Consider the following 16,449-nt stretch of genomic DNA (forward strand, 5'->3'; position numbering starts at 1 on the left):
TTTTCTCAACACTCCTCAGCGCTGAAAGTGAACACTCGATGCTGATTGGCTAATTTTTTACCAACGGAGGCACGAGAGCTCCCCTCTCCCCCGGCCTCCCCCTCCCCTTCTCTATCACCTAGCGGTTGTAATTACATCAGCAGATTCGGCACATTTGCGATAGAAAAGCGGTGCTTTCACGTTATGATATTACAACTGTGAAATTACAAACAAAAAATACACATTCTGAGACATGAACTGAAATGAATTGTGAATTTTATTAACATGAAATCGTCCTCCTCCCATTTTCACCTCAAAATTATGGGGAGGCTGTGCCTCCCCTGCCTCCCCCGACAAGCCGCCACTGACTGCGACTATTATTGTTTGTATGTGTTCCTTCGCTGGCATTTTCCACATTTCGTGTTTCTCCCTTAAAAACAAATCTGTCCATTCTGATGCTCAATTTGACCGAACTAATGGCTGCTGATGACTATTTTAATTAAATTCTGCCAAAGTGCGCTCTTGGAAGTGTTCGTTAAATGCGTAACGTTAATTATGTGAGTAGGTCTGCTCATGTCTGAAATAGCCTATATGAAAAACAAAACTATTTTACATAACAAAAACATTCTAGCTTATATTTCTTTAGTACGTTTTTAAATTAATGTAAAAACTAAAATGAGTTGTAAAACTGAAAGTTATTTTTTTAATTGTGTTCAGCATGGTGGGCCGCATTTGAATTCGTGACGGGCCGCGGGTTAAGAACCACTGCTCTATTCTAATTCTATTCTTTAAAAAAAAAATTGCCCCTTTTAGACTTGCACTCTCTTCATTTACTAACTTTTTTACTACTAACTGTTAACTTCATTTACTACAAAAAAAAAAAAACAACCAGTGCTCTGTAGCGTCGACCAGATGGCAACAGTTCAAAGAGGGAGTGTGCTGGATGTGAGGGGTCCAGAGTGATTTTGCCAGCCCTTTTGCTCACTCTGGATAAGTACAGTTCTTCATTTCAGACATATTTGTCACAGCTGTAACTTAACTCATTTTCTGACAGCATGCCATATGGAGAGAGGGTGTGAGACTAGCGCACAGTGGATGCTTCATCTGTTTATATGGATAAATCTGTGAAACACCGTGCCGTGCTCTTGGGAGTGACAGTTTTTTCAGCGCAGTAAGGGGTTCGGGAGCAGGAACGTATCTTACAGGCTATGTGACCATTTGATCTTGGGTCACAAGGAGGTCTGTTTATCTGGAGTGTCTGATATCATGATTTGGCAGGAGATGAGAGTTGGGTGCACTGGTGGAGTGAGTGTTAATGACTAGAGCTCAGGTGTTGGTCTGAGAGCAGCAGTTTGTTGTGACTTTCCCCTCTTGATTTAAAACAGCTGAAGGAGTGAAGTATAGTACGCATAAACAAACATCTACATTAGAAAGTTGCAGTTACTTACTGATGTATACAGGTAGCCCTCGCTGTTCATGGCCAGATAGAGTCTGGTCTGAACTCCTTGGATGGCCACCACTCGCAAGCCAACCGGGATGAGGTTGAACATGGCTGTATAGGAAACAAAGAAAAGTCATATATATGATGTTAGGGGAAGTGAAAATAAAGCAAGTCTGGAGCATTTTACATTCCCAAAATGCACCCCATGGTCTGGTTCATTTGAAGTGTTCACATACAAAGCAAATTCTTGCACAACTAATAAAGTGTCATCCAGAGACAGGCATAACGCAAAATATGCAAGCAGCATGAGTCTAAGAATGCAAAGCGCACGCTTACGTTTCTCATCAGCATCATGTCAGCCACGCTGACATTCTGTCCAGTGTCCACTCACATACACTTCAGCAACACAGCGCCCGACTCACCAGAATCCGCAACGATTACTAACACTCCAGTACAAACACCCTAGAAATGCTTTAGCAACTCTCTAGAACGCAACCAGCTAGCATCTATCTGACAGTCTTTGTCTATTTGTGTAACAACTGTATGGACTGTAAAAGCTTCAAGTCAACATCAAAGTGTACCTAACTACAAGTAGTTGGGTTTAGGGATGTTCATTCCGGTTAATTTTCCCGACCGTTACTTGTTGAATGAATGAATGAATTAATTAATTAATTTCACACATCGTCAAATTATCACGCACCTGCAGCACTTCTGAGAACAGAGAAAAACTAAATAAAATAACAAATAAAAATAATAAAATAAATAGGCCTACACTAAATATTTTTCAATTAAATAATTAACATTAAGATGACAAAACGAAAACACACTGAATCCTTCAATGCACCTTAAAGAACCGGCAGAGTCTTTTTTTCATCAGACAAAAATAAATAGCAGGCCTACGTCAGTGTACAATGCGTCTAGTTTTTATTAAAAAATAAAATGTGCGGATAGTCTGGAGTAGAGCTCTGCGCGGAACTGTTTCGTAATGCCGCTCCCGCTGAATTTCTGACCATTACCGCCTGCTCCAGAGCTCTGCGCGGAACTGTTTCGTAATGCCGCTCCCGCTGAATTTCTGACTATTACCGCCCGCTCCCACAACGTCTGTGTTCCGCTCCCGCGATGTTTGTGGCCGCTCCCGCAAACATTCTTATATTGTTTATCATTTTTGCGCTATCAATATGCGGGTATTGAAATCGCTTTTGAATGCGCGCTCGCTGTTCACTTTCGATTACGCATTCACACGCACTCTGTGTAAAGGTCAAGGAGCACATCTAATCTTACAAGATCAGATATTTGTCAGTGAGTTCAGGATCTGTTGAGCAGCAAATACTCCAGCATGGTCTGTCAGACATCTATCCTACTCTCGACCCGTGATCAGTCAAGCTCGTGTTGGATGCAGGGTTGCAAAGTCCACGTTTTTTCCCACGGAATCGGGCTACTTTTATTATACTGATGCCCTGGGTTGATTTTCCCCGTGGGTAAAGCATACTTTTTTTGGGGGGGGGGGAGATACTTTAAAAAATACCTTTTAAACCGTTTAAACTGATAGTATTAATTGGTCAATTTTTTTACTTTCGGTTAACGGTTAATATGAACATCCCTGAATGCAACGTTTATGCAATGCATAATGCAACAGCTCTATTCCACTTCCACTTCCGCTTTCATTGTATTAAAAAAGCAGCATGGACATTCTGCAAAAAAAAATGTTGTTTCACCAAAGAAAGTCATATCCATTTGGAATGACATAATGAGTAAATGATGACAAATTTCTATTTAGGATGAACTATCCCTTTAAGCTTTGCTTACAAAGACCAACCTTATTGTCCATCAGCTGTACTTGGTCCATTCCTGTGTGCACGTCCAGATTTGTGAACAGCAGACTGCGTGCTTGTGCTGACTGCAGTGTGCAGTGAGGACACTGGCAGTTATCCCTTAACCAGGTGAATGGATACAAACTACAACTCCCATCATCCCAATCAATCTGCAGTAGTCTCTCCTGGTCCAGTGCCCGGGCCTGCCTTACTCCTGGACTCCCCCCAGTGAAGGGCAGAGGGGCTGCTGCCAGTGTCTGATTCCCAATATGAGGTGTCTTGACCAATTGAGGCCGAATGCTTGTCCCCTTCAGTGCCTGGAAAGCACCTCTAGACACCCAGCGAGTAAGATAGGATAACATCCTGACTTGTGAGCAGTTGCTGCTAGTCTAAGGACACAGAAAGTATGAGGTTATTGCTTTCATATAACAGGCACACTCCTTCATGTCACCTTTCACCCAATAATTAGATGAGTCATCACAGCAGAATGTGCTGTAGCCACAATATGATTGATGTGAGCAGCACACAGGTGTGTCAAGTAACATATAACAAACTGCTATCAAGCAACTGCAAATCCATTTTTTCAGTCTTTAGAGATGTCACATTTTATGAAATTGTTTTGGTTTTTGAATAAATAAATCTTGATTACCATAAAAATTAACTCTCAGTCATTGAGTCACTGAATATCTGTATTCAAAAGTAACCTTTCGATTTAATAAAGAGTTCCAAAGAAACTAAAAAGGGTTCTGCTGTGTAGTCGCCAGACCGCTTCCAGAATGATTACACAGCCATTCAAAAGTTTGGGGTTGGTCAGATTTTTTGATGATTTTGAAAGAAGTCTCTTATGCTGACCATTTAATCAAAATATAGTAAAAACAGGAATATTGTGAAATATTATCACAATTAAAAACAACTGTTTTCTATTTTAAAATATTTTAAAACTTAATTTATTCCTGTGATGGCAAATCTGAATTTTCAGTAGCCATTACTTCGGTCTTCAGAGTCACATGATCATTCAGAAATAATTTATGTAGATGTTGTAAGCATTTGTGCTGCTTAATACTTTTGTGGAAACTATGACACATTTTTTTTCAGGATTTATTTGATTAATAAAAAATAAAAAATAGCATTTATTTGAAACAGAAGTCTTTTGTGAAATTATAAATGTCTTTACTGTCACTTATGATTAATTTAATGCATCCTTGCTGAATAACTGTATACATTTCTTTAAAAAATAAAAAAAAAAAAATCACAGTGACTCCAAACTTTTGAACGGTAGTGTAATAGAAATATAAATAAAAATTTGTAAGTGTGTGTTCTCTTCATATTAGGCTTGTTCCCTACAAAATCACAAGCCAGTCTGGAGTTGTTTTTATTTATTTATTTGACTCTCTTACAGAAGGCAGTTGACTGACTTGTGCTGTTTGTTTGGCAGGCCAAAAGCTGGGATAGTTCTTGATAAATGCAATTACGTCATCCAGATCTGAATGATCTGAATGACTGTAAGGGTGCATAACTTTGACAACACTACAAACAGTATTATGTCAAAGTAACCAAGATAAAAGCAAAGCTAATCTAGGGCTAAGGTGACCTGATGACTTTAGCACTGCCATACTAATCAAACTATGACTATGACTTATTGAACTCTGCACTTCAGCTGGACTTGCTTCACGTCGGGTGGTTCTTGGCCTCCACGTCGTGCATTTAAAATCCTTTAATGCATGGCAAACCGTTGATTATCATTTATTTATTTTATTCTGTTGGCAGCCATAGTTTCTTGTGAGATTTATATGCTAGATACTATCTGACATTATGCATTATTTTGTCTAGAAAAAGGATACATTGTCAGCTTAATACAAAGATAGACTTTTTGACTGTACAAATATCAATTATTCATTTTTGCAAACAACATGTTATCTTTAGAAATATAATGCTTACTATTTTTCTCACACATTACAAATAGGATTTTATACAAATAGCTTGTCTATCAGGCAGCAATGCGACAATCACATTTGTGGGTCCATGATATAAAATAAATATCATGATATAATCACTGTACCCTAAACAGACCTTTGAGCATTGGTTATGTAATGAACAAACACCTTAGCTCATATATCTCAGGAACACGGAAGTAGGTGAAAGGTCACCACTTCATTCCCCTGCAAAGAAACACATCGATTATACCGCCTCCAGCGTTACAGCACGTAGCACTGTAGTTGCCAATGAAATAGAAACCAAACCAACTACAGCATTTATTGCCTTTATTTGGACTTGATAGCTAAATGTGCATCTGCCTTGTTGTTTCCGGGTATTTTTAGTTCTCTCGTATATGATCTATGGAGCGTATAACTAAAGGAGGTCTACACTAGAGGTTTCCATTCATAAAATATTACACGCGCCATGAGGAAATCACAAGTATGACACAACTACAACAAACACAACTACGCAAAGCGATCTTTTATTCATCAGCCTGATACACGTCCCGTAGCCTACTATAGGCAAGCCACTCAATTTCATTCACGTCATTTAAATTTGATGAGACATGTGGGAAAATAAAAACGGCATATGGCACTTACCGTGAAGAAGCGGGTTTGATAGGCTCGGTTATTTCAGCCTTATATAGCGCTGAGAAGCGTGAGAACTCACTGCGCTGGAAGTGGGTGAAGGGTCACATGCACTGTAGCGGTGCTGCTGCTGCTGCTGCACACTGTAATATCATCATGATGTGTGCGTAGCCAAAATTACGTGCAGCTTTGCTCGACAACTGTTCTGTTCGATACTTGTTTTTGTATCTACGTGTTATTGCAGTTGTCATGTGGACATACTATTTATTTATTTTTTATTTAGTCATTTAGCAGACGCTTTTATCCAAAGCAACTTACAAATGAGGACAATAAAAGCAGTCAAAACTAACAAAACAAACACACACATACATATATATATATATATATATATATATATATATATGTAGGGGTATGTGTTGTGTCAGGAACCATGTTGAGGTTAAGAGTGAGGAGGAAGTGATCCGAGGTGTGTAGTGGAGTAACCAGCACATGATCAGTGGAGCAGTGTCGTGTGTAAATAAGGTCCAGTTGGTTGCCTGATTTGTGAGTAGCCGTAGTTAATACTTGCTTGAGATCAAAAGAAGCAAGCAGAGTGTGGAAGTCTGCAGCCTGAGGTTTATCTAGGTGGATGTTGAAGTCTCCAAGCATAACTAGGGGAGTACCATCCTCAGGAAAGTTTGAGAGCATAGAGATACTACACTGTTTCCAAGGCCTACTATATTGCATACTATTTAAAAATATATTAATTATTAATTATATATCACTTAAAATAATTACAAATAGTAGGCCTACAGTATGAAGTAGGCCTGTGTCCATGACAGACAGACAGACTGATAATAGATATAGATAACAGATAGACAGACTGATAGATAGATAGATAGATAGATAGATAGATAGATAGATGGATAGATAGATAGATAGTATCCATCTATCAGAAGGGGTGGTGGCGGGGACAGACAGACAGAGAGATAGATAGATAGATAGATAGATAGATAGATAGATAGATAGATAGATAGATAGATAGATGTACATGGGGGTTTTAATTATGTTTTTTTTTTAATTATATAATAATGGCAATGTTTAGGTCACAGACAGACATGCCCCTGACTACCCCTTGTTTCCTTTTTGAAGATTATTGGGTCAGCACATCTTTAATGATTGATTGCCAGTTACAGTTAGTACACAATAACAGACCAAATAAAACAGTCTAGAGAGAATTTATAAATAACTAGTATTTTTATGTTCAGAATTTATTCACACAGAATTTATTCACTAAAATATTTAAAGGGGTAGTTCATTGCGATTTCACTTTTTTAACGTTAGTTAGTGTGTAGCTGTTTGAGCATAAACAATATCTGCAAAGTTACGAAGCTGAAAGTTCAATGCAAACTGAGATATCATCTTTTAAAATTCTGGCAGTTTAATGCCTACAAAAACGGCTGTTAGGGACTACAACGAGTTACTTCCCGGGTTCGTGACGTCACAAACCTTGATAAACCCCGGCCCCGGGAACATGCAACGAAGTGGGCGAGGCCATGCTGCGCTGCTTTAGAGAAGAGGAAGAGAAAACTAGAGGTGCACGTAAAAATCTATTCATATATGAATCGCGATTCTGTCTTCTAACGATTCTAATGGATTCACAAGTTTCAAAATCAATGTTCTAAATCAGCGGTTTTTAATACTGTTCCTCGAGTCCCCCTGCTCTGCACACGCAAAATGTGTGGTAAGTACTGCCGCTGTAGTTTACACAGAGCACGTGCCATCGCAAATCTCGAAAGTGAAAGTAAAGTGATCTTGCATTCGAACGCAGTTTCAATGCCCCGCATATTAATATGCGGCTCCCTGATGCCCGCATTTTATATACAGTATAATTACCCAACGATAAAACTGCGAGAGACAGTATTGAAATATATATTTTCCCTGTGTTTCCGTCCTGCTGTATGAGCTACTGAAATGAGCCGCAGTGTGAAACAGCCAATTAGAGCAGAGCTCAACATTGAGCCACACTGTGAAACAGCCAATCAGAGCAGAGTTCAACATTATTATTCATGACCCTTCCAAATAAGTTAAAAATATAAATTATATAATAATAATAATAGACATTATTATTATTATTATTCTAAACTCTCTCTCTCTATATATATAAATATACAGTATATAGTTTTGGGGTTCCCCTTATCAATTGAAAATGTTCTCTCTTTTCCCCGCCCCTCCCTTCCACCCTCCTCTCTCTCACTCAAACTGAGAGATCATCCAATACCTCAATAGCTACTCTGGTTGTCTTGTAACGCTTGTTTATGAGGAGGACTCCAGCTATGTCGAGGAGGTTGGTGTCCTGCAACAGCTGTTTCAGTGTTTTAACATGAAACAAAGTGACACCTGCATATGCTTAGAGTAGCTATCATACTGCTCATACCTTAATAGCTCTGCACCAACCTGTGTATACGAATGAATTTATCACAAAGTAGTTTTATGCCAAAAAATATTATCTTTGTGACTTTAATTCATAATGTGTCATCTCAATATAATTCTTTTAATGGACAAATGGCAAATTCAAAGTTTTGAGGCCTCTGAATAGTTTTGACATCAGTGTTGGAATTAACTCTTAATTTAAAATAAACTCAATGAATTTTGTGATCCAAACAACTTGTGCACTAATTTAAGATACATATTTGTGAAACAAACCAAAATACATAATTCACTGACAATCTTCCCTCTCCAGTGAGCTGTTCATCGAGTCAGTGAGTTAAACTCAAGATCCAGTTCAGTCCAATTTGTGAATTAATCATTTAGTGAATCAGATCAACCATCTCAAAAGAACGATTTGTTAATGATTTGTTCATATATATATATATATATATATATATATATGAAAAAAGTCATCCAGTTTTTCGAACAACATATAAGGCTGAGTAAATGATGAATGAGTTTTCATTTTCCTCTGAACTATTACTTTAAATCTTTCTTGGTCTGTTATGTTTTAAAACAATGCAGTTCTCGCACACACACAAACTATCTTGAAGATTTTTATTACAAAAAGGAATATACACAACGTGTATCTCAGGAATGGAACTACACATAGAATGCTTCAAGCCCAATAATCCTGCCCGCAGTCATCTTGGTTTGTCTGGAATATGTCATCCCAATGGTCCTTTTCCCATTACTTCTCAGAGGATTACAAGAAAACTTAATGCAACATGTACAGTTTCATAAAATGAATATAGTTACACTTTTTCATAAATATAAACACTCACAGTTTAATATTTTAAAAGCTCATTATAAAATATATTTCTTAGGGCACACAAAAAGTAATTACATGTACAAATAAGATCAAATGTGTTTTTATTCCTCCAAGTGTATCATAGAAATCAATAATAATAAAATGTATGTTTTTAGTATGTTCATGCCATTATCTTTTGGAGGATTGTCAGACTGAATGCTTAAAAACTATTCCAAGTATACATGCTCTTACATAACCTAAGTAAGAATATGACAGCTAACATTTGTACAATGAAAACTATATTCCTTGTTTAACCAACATGAATTTTCTCTGAAACATTCAAGTAATGGCAATGCAAATTAGCAAATGTTTCTTCAAATATACCCTACATCATTATCTGAGAAAATGGTGAAAAACTCAACGCCGACTCTAACTCAGTGTTTTGTATGTCTCCTCTGAGAGGTAAAGACTCTATATTGGTTAGACTGAGATTCCAGTCATATTAGCATAAGCTGCAAATGTCATTAATGACTAGAACTCAATGGTATTAATATTGTCAAGTTTAAAGCATTTAATGGCTGTCCATCATTTATGTTTGCTGCTATTAAGTGAATACTGGCTTTCATTTATTGCACAGAATAGCTGCATCACTTTTGCCAAGTAGCTACAGAAAAATAACATTTATTCCTTCAAAATAAGTAATATATTGTTATGTTACTAGTACTTATTTTAGTAGGCCTACTTATTTACAATAGTGATTCATATATTTTACGTCTAATATTAAGTATTTTCTGTTACTTACTGTGATAGTGACAAGAAACAATTCCAAATATTTTCCTATTTTTTCCAGTGAATTCTATAGGGATCCATGGTTCAGACATTAACAATTCACTTCTGACTGGTATGTGTTCCAAATTTAGCTGGTATAGTTCAGCTTTAATAAGTAAGTATTCACTATGCACTTAAGTTCTTGTGTATATATATATTCCAGTTTCATAGAACCAATTGAATAGCCTACATACAAGCTACCTATTTATTAGACCAGTGTGTGTTCTGTAACTAATGCGATAGTATCAACTATGATCGACACTAATGTCTCATAGATATGACTTTGTACTGAATAGATAGTGCACTATAGCTACAGTACTATTAAATCAGGACAATTGGGATAGTTATTAGTAACTTTTCACTATGCACTTAAGTTCTTGTGTATATATATATATTCCAGTTTCATAGTACCAATTGAATAGCCTACATACAAGCTACCTATTTATTAGACCAGTGTGTGTTCTGTAACTAGTGCGATAGTATCAACTATGATCGACACTAATGTCTCATAGATATGACTTTGTACTGAATAGATAGTGCACTATAGCTACAGTACTATTAAATCAGGACAATTGGGATAGTTATTAGTAACTTTAGGCTAATATATGTGAATTGTTTATTTTTAAATAAACTGAAAAAGATAACAATGGGTGGAATTAGCTACTAAAAACAAGTAGGCTACAAGTAAATTACTACTTAATTTGAAGGAATTAATGTTAAAATGCCTTCCCATAGAGACAGATTGAGATTTGCCTGCGTACTGAAGGCAGACAAACAGTCCTCTACGCCTTCATATACTCGTTCTTCAGGCGGCTTAACCGGGTCCCGTGACTCCGGATGATGAGCGACAGCAGCTCGTGCTTGTCCTTCAGTCCCAGCGAGATGTCCAGTGTCTCTTTCAGCACGTCGCGCGTGTGTACGATCATGTCGAGGAAGTCGTCGCTGATCTTGTGCTCCTCTTTCAGCTCGTTTCCCTGGCTCTGTTTGAATTTCACCTCCAGCTCCAGAAGAGACTTCTCGGAGTTAGAAAACGCCCCGCTGATCTGGCTCGTCTCCCGTCTCAGGTATTTCCCATAGCTGTCCTCTCCGTCCAGGTCGAAGGAGATGCTCTTCCCGATGCCCTCGAGCACTCGCGCCGCGTCCTCGATGTGCCGCTTGATGATGATAAAATCGTCCCGGATCACCGAGTCCTGGTCCTCGTCCAAGGTGCATTTGCGATTGTCGGTCATTTTGAACAGCATCTGACATTTCTCGGGATCGTCGTTTTCTTCATAGTTGCCGTCCGGCACGAAATAATGATGAAAAGTGCCGTTGGACATCTCCGGGTGCAGGGGTCCCGAGAAGAAAGCCCCTCCGACACGCGATGAGACCAGACAGGCTATCAGTAGGAACAGAGGGGAAGCCATCATACTCATCATCCCACCTCTGCCTTATCAGTCAATTGTACCTTCAGCTCTGCTGTTCAAACTTTAGACAAGCCCTATCCTGCTCCAGCCCCACGCATGTCCAGAGCGTGAAATGCCGAGCAATCCCGAACACGAAAACAGCTAAATCACACAGAATCGTCCGCGGTTTGAGATTGCAAATTTCCTGTTCCTGTGTTTTTGGCTAAATCAACAGGAGACCCTCGTCCTTCCTTGTGGCTGTTTCAACATCTGGAGCGTTCAGACTCTGCGCTAGGTTTAGATAATAATAACCCCGGTCAGACTCTCAAATTACAAGCCCGTCACCCCTTCACTTAAAAGGCTGCACACATAACTGCCAGCACACATTACAGGGGTTGTCATTAAAATTCCGCGAGTTCTCACGAGCTTTAAGGGCTCCTGAAAGCTACAAAACACACTTTAGAAATTGGCTGGACGTTAGACTAAACTAAATTAAAATCAAAGTGGTGCCAAAATTACAGCTTGCTGTGATAAGATCATTGCACTTATTAAGAACAAGTTCTATCTAACCCTAACTCATAAAAATTACAGTAGATGATATAGATAAAGTATGAAACATATATTGAATAAATACAAATAAATTATTTATTATTAAACAATTATTAAATCTTTTTATATATTGTGGAGAATTTACATTTTGTATGTAGGCTGCTCTATATTTTATATATATATATATAAAAAAAAACGATTTTAGCAGTAGGCCTACTATCCATTACAGAATAAAGGCAGAACGGTGTCCAGTTTTGTGTGTTCAAACCATAGACTGTAAAAAACATTCAAACCAGGAGAAAAATTAAGTGCAACACTGCCACAAAAATGCTGAAAAATTAATAGATGGAAATCTGATCCTTTTCACTGCACAAAAGTCAAGCCAATACATTATTAAAAATATACAGTTTATTTGCTGAGTTGAAACATTGATAACCAAAAAAAAAACTGAGAATAAATAACTGTGAAATGATTGAGACAAATGAAATATTAAAAACTTAAGTTTCTTTGCTGAGTTGAAAATAAACTTAAGAAAACCCATTAAATTGAGAATAACAATTATTATTGTGACAATACATACATTCATTGTGTGTATATTTGTATTTTAATGTACATTGTGCATTTATCATTCACTTCCCAGAAGCATCTATAAATGTTTGTATCTTTATATTTTTCTCTCTTTTGCAATGACACACACTTGTCTCAGTTTAAAGGGGTCATATGATGTTGCTAAAAAGAACATTATTTTGTGTATTTGGTGTAATGAAATGTGTTTATGCGGTTTAAGGTTAAAACATTTCTCCTCTATGCCCTGCCTTTCTGAAACACGTCGATTTTTACAAAGCTCATCGGTCTGAAAAGCGAGGTGCGCTCTGATTGGCCAGCTATCCAGTGCGTTGTGATTGGCCGAATACCTCAAGCGTGTGACGGAAATGCGAATATCTCTTTGGATTTGAGACTTTAGTCTTTGCAACTTTACAGATCTTCTTTATGCACCAAGAGCTTGTGACACTTCAAAGAGAAAGGAAAAATTGAAATCGCATCATATGACCCCTTTAATACTAAAAATACATAAACAGCAATGTGTCATATAAGTATATGAGAAGAGCTAAAAGCCAAGAATGTCAGCATCCTCACTTGAGACAATAGCAGACACTGCAGATCACCACCCTGCATGCTTCTCTCTTCAATTTGTCTTGAGGTGTGTCTGACAGGCCTCTGAAAAGAGGGTACTCTCTTTATACTGGAGGTCTTGATTCTCAGAAACAGGTCTCCCAGATCCATATGCCGATTACCTAAAGAGGATGGCTGAGTGATGACGAAAGGTCCTGACAGAGCGTGAGTCTGAGCAGAAGCTGTTCTGCTTTGGCATCAGGATGTGCTACTTTCCTGCGAGGGCCCCTGTAGAGACAGTCAGAGGGTGAAGAGTGAGCTCACACTTATATACTCTCTCCACGTTTATAAAGCCCCAGGCATTAATGAACCACACATTCCAAGAAAACCAAAAGACAAACATTTTGTGGAACTGTCACAAAACGGTGATGTCATATATGATGGATGAAGATGGATTCTCAAATCCACTCCAGAACTTGGATCACAGAGGATCACATCAGAGCTTCGGCAATGGAAAGCCTCGTTTGCTCGGCCTTGTTGGATTAACATCCGTCTTTCATCATTTTTACAGACACTGTACAGACACTCTTTCATTTCACCATATGGCTCTTAAGCAAACACATATAGCCACACACTAACAGACACACCCCACACAACACAAACATTTCAAGACGCTCACATGTGTTTTTTACAACATTAAATCTTGCCAAATAGTCTCTTAGTCCGGTATTTGTCTGTGAGCATGAAATAATAGGGAATACCGCAGTGATGTATCTTCAGTTATTACAGTACGGATGTGTGCCCTTCCATCTCATTGATACAGGGATGAAGGTCCTGTGGAATAATAGCTCTCCTTCAAACTCCAGTAAAAAGCAGAACATGAGCTAGAGTGGAGAAAAACAGGGAGAAAATTAGATTGTTTGTGTGAGAGAAAGAAAAGGAGTCTTGTATTCCACTACACTTGAAGTTGTTCCACTACAATCTATTCTTTATAGAGTGCTTTAATTTTATGGTCTTCAGTACGTCTTCTCAGACGCCCTGTACCCCTTTGAACCTGGTTCCCCCAATGTTCCTCCTACAGATATCCACTACAAGGGGGCCGGCTCTCTCTCTCTCCACACTTAGCCCGTCTCTTAAACCCCAGTGGATGGAACGATGCCAGCTCCTGGAGAACTTCCCCTACTGTTACCCTGCTAATGATCTTAATAACAGGGGTCTATAGGTGATGTTAGCTTCCTAGTATTTTTCATAGAAAGTTTTAACTTTAACATCAGTTTAAGCTTGCATAAAATGAGCATACAGCCCATGACTGAGAATCATGTTGTGAGTTGCACACCTCTGCCAGACTTTTCACTCACAGGATGCATCATAAATACTACTGAAGTCGCCCTTGGGCGGGCCTCTTGAGTAAATGAAAGCGGCACACAGTTCCTCTGTGGTTAGATTGAATTTGTGCCATCAGCTTGGCATGGATAAAACGGGCACTGACTGAAATGCAACGAACCTTGCGTGAACTGGAACTCCAGGCCAGTTCTAATCTTTTGAGGGAAGAATAATGGGAGAAAAGTTATTTCATCATTAATCCATGGAATTTTCTGCAGGGCAATAAGACTCAATTACTGAAGCTTTTGAGCAAGACGCTCATAAAAGATACAGATGCTGGAGGAACATGGCCAGTTCGGCCATGAAACAGAATACACCGACATCATGTTCTACTGAATCTTTTAGAACACCTCTGAGAGGACAGGTACATGCAAACAGTGGCATGTACAATATGCACACTTCATAGAAAAAAAGCATCATATTAAAATAATAGTTCACCCAAAAATTTATATTCTGTCATCTACTCACCCTCAGGTCATTCCAAACCTGACTTTCATTCTCAAATGGAGAAATGCTGAAGAATTTTTTTTTCAATTATGATGAATGATGACTGAAACTTTTAAGCTTCAAAAAGGCCACAAAAGCACAGAAAAGATTAAATAAAAGCAGTTAATATAACTCTTGTTCTTCTTTATTCATACAATGCTGTGTGTGAACAACAGACTGCAATTTGAGTTGTTATTCATTGATAATCTTCCTCTCCTGTAAGCTGTGAACTGTTGTGACCAGTTCAATCAGTCAGTGAGTTGAACTTGTGAATGAATCATTCAGACCTGTTTTGTGGACGGAATCAACTTAAAAAAATACTTTGTTCACATTCACAGCTTGAATTTTGGTCTGTTTCTCACACAACCCTGTCTCGTGGCTTCAGAAGACTATGAATACAGCACATATGGACTACTTGTATAAAACCTTTTTAAAGTTTGGAAAAGATCTTAATTGTTACTGGGGTGGAAACGCAAATGATGAGGTCCAGATGACAATATGGGAGGCCACCGAATGTTAAAAAGCTATCACTGTCCCAATCTGAGTTGAATGTAACAATAAACAGGTGCACTCATACGCAGGGAATACAACTGATTAGGTTAGACAAGCATGAAAACTTACAAATCTATTTTGGTTATGAGCACCCTGATGCATCAGAATGTTAATGAAGACTTTGGTCCCTTTAAGTTTTTCCTTTATCACACACACGTTCCAGGAAATCAGTCCAATGGTGACCTAACACCAGCTTTTCTGATATCTGCTCTACTGACTATAAACCTCTGGATTTACAAGTCCATTAAGTTAAAAAAAAAAACCTCATGACGCAATTCTTTGAGCCATGTTGATCCCTGGAAGAAAGCATAGTTACACAGCCAGACATTCGCATGAATCAGTTAATCAAACTATACTGTATAATCTACTCAAGAGACTACAGCAAAGTTGTTGAGAATTATGAATGCTTAAAATGTCCTGAGAGAAGAATGATAATGAAACCTAGAGACAGAAAACAGGCCCACTTGACTGTGTTTGTAGAGCTACTGAATTACGCTCAGCAGAAATGATATATCTATATCAATAACCTGCCATTATAGATAAAGATCTGCCTCACAATGCATAAAGGTCCACAGCAATCAGACAGTACGGCGGAGGGAGGGATGGAACATGGGGTAAATCTCCTCAGGGAGAAGCGAAGGAATTGGAGTTGTTTGTTGAAGAAGTGCTGAGGAGATTTTTCCAGCTGTTTTGTGGTGAACTGCTTTCCTCACAACCCCTTTATTCATTTATACATTTTCCATATGGAAATACTCTGAGACGAATGTACATACACGCACATTACAGTCCTGCAGTTACAGTCTTTTCTGAAGAATCTTTCAAGAAAGAGAGAAATTGAACTCTAATTGGCCCAATATTTACCCAGGTATGGTCATCTAGGTCAGATGTTAAATGTGTTCAGTGTATGCAAAAGTATGTGAAATGTCAGATCAGAATTTAAATTTACATTTAAATGAGTCCAATAATCAGTGCCAGTTGTAATATAGGTGCTTCTCTATGTGTAGGGCTGCCTCATCTTCCACTTGTCAGTCTTTCCTGGTATAACTTCATTATGAAACTCTTCTCCTGTTGTGTACTCACGGTATCCACATAGCACGAAACAGCCTTAGTAGGGGGCATTTTGTCTTCCATTATTCAG

The 16,449-nt window shown here is 38.3% G+C and overlaps 2 protein-coding genes across 2 annotated transcripts in view; both read right to left on the reverse strand.

Annotated features, from left to right (window-relative positions):
* Positions 1–5,933, reverse strand: part of LOC107664378 (gamma-butyrobetaine dioxygenase) — a 22,229-nt gene extending 16,296 nt beyond the window's left edge. The window contains exons 1-2 of the mRNA XM_016454928.1: positions 5,808–5,933; positions 3,237–3,620 (exon numbers count right to left, since the gene is read on the reverse strand). Of these exons, the coding sequence (XP_016310414.1) occupies positions 3,237–3,593 (357 nt within the window). The 5' untranslated portion in view covers positions 3,594–3,620; positions 5,808–5,933. The remainder of the gene's footprint in view (positions 1–3,236; positions 3,621–5,807) is intronic.
* A 4,582-nt stretch (positions 5,934–10,515) lies between these two features.
* On the reverse strand, positions 10,516–11,475 carry LOC107664373 (fin bud initiation factor-like). The gene has a single exon (XM_016454920.1). The coding sequence runs from the start codon at positions 11,259–11,261 to the stop codon at positions 10,626–10,628; it is 636 nt and encodes a 211-aa protein (XP_016310406.1). The 5' UTR covers positions 11,262–11,475; the 3' UTR covers positions 10,516–10,625.
* Positions 11,476–16,449: the final 4,974 nt, after the last annotated feature.

The sequence above is a fragment of the Sinocyclocheilus anshuiensis genome, unplaced genomic scaffold (assembly GCF_001515605.1).
Source record: "Sinocyclocheilus anshuiensis isolate Anshui unplaced genomic scaffold, SAMN03320099.WGS_v1.1 scaffold307, whole genome shotgun sequence".
Lineage (NCBI taxonomy): Eukaryota > Metazoa > Chordata > Actinopteri > Cypriniformes > Cyprinidae > Sinocyclocheilus > Sinocyclocheilus anshuiensis.

What these genes read in the sequence shown, in the direction of transcription:
- LOC107664373 (XM_016454920.1), bottom strand. Translation starts at nt 11,261, where the DNA reads ATGATGAGTATGATGGCTTCCCCTCTGTTCCTACTGATAGCCTGTCTG.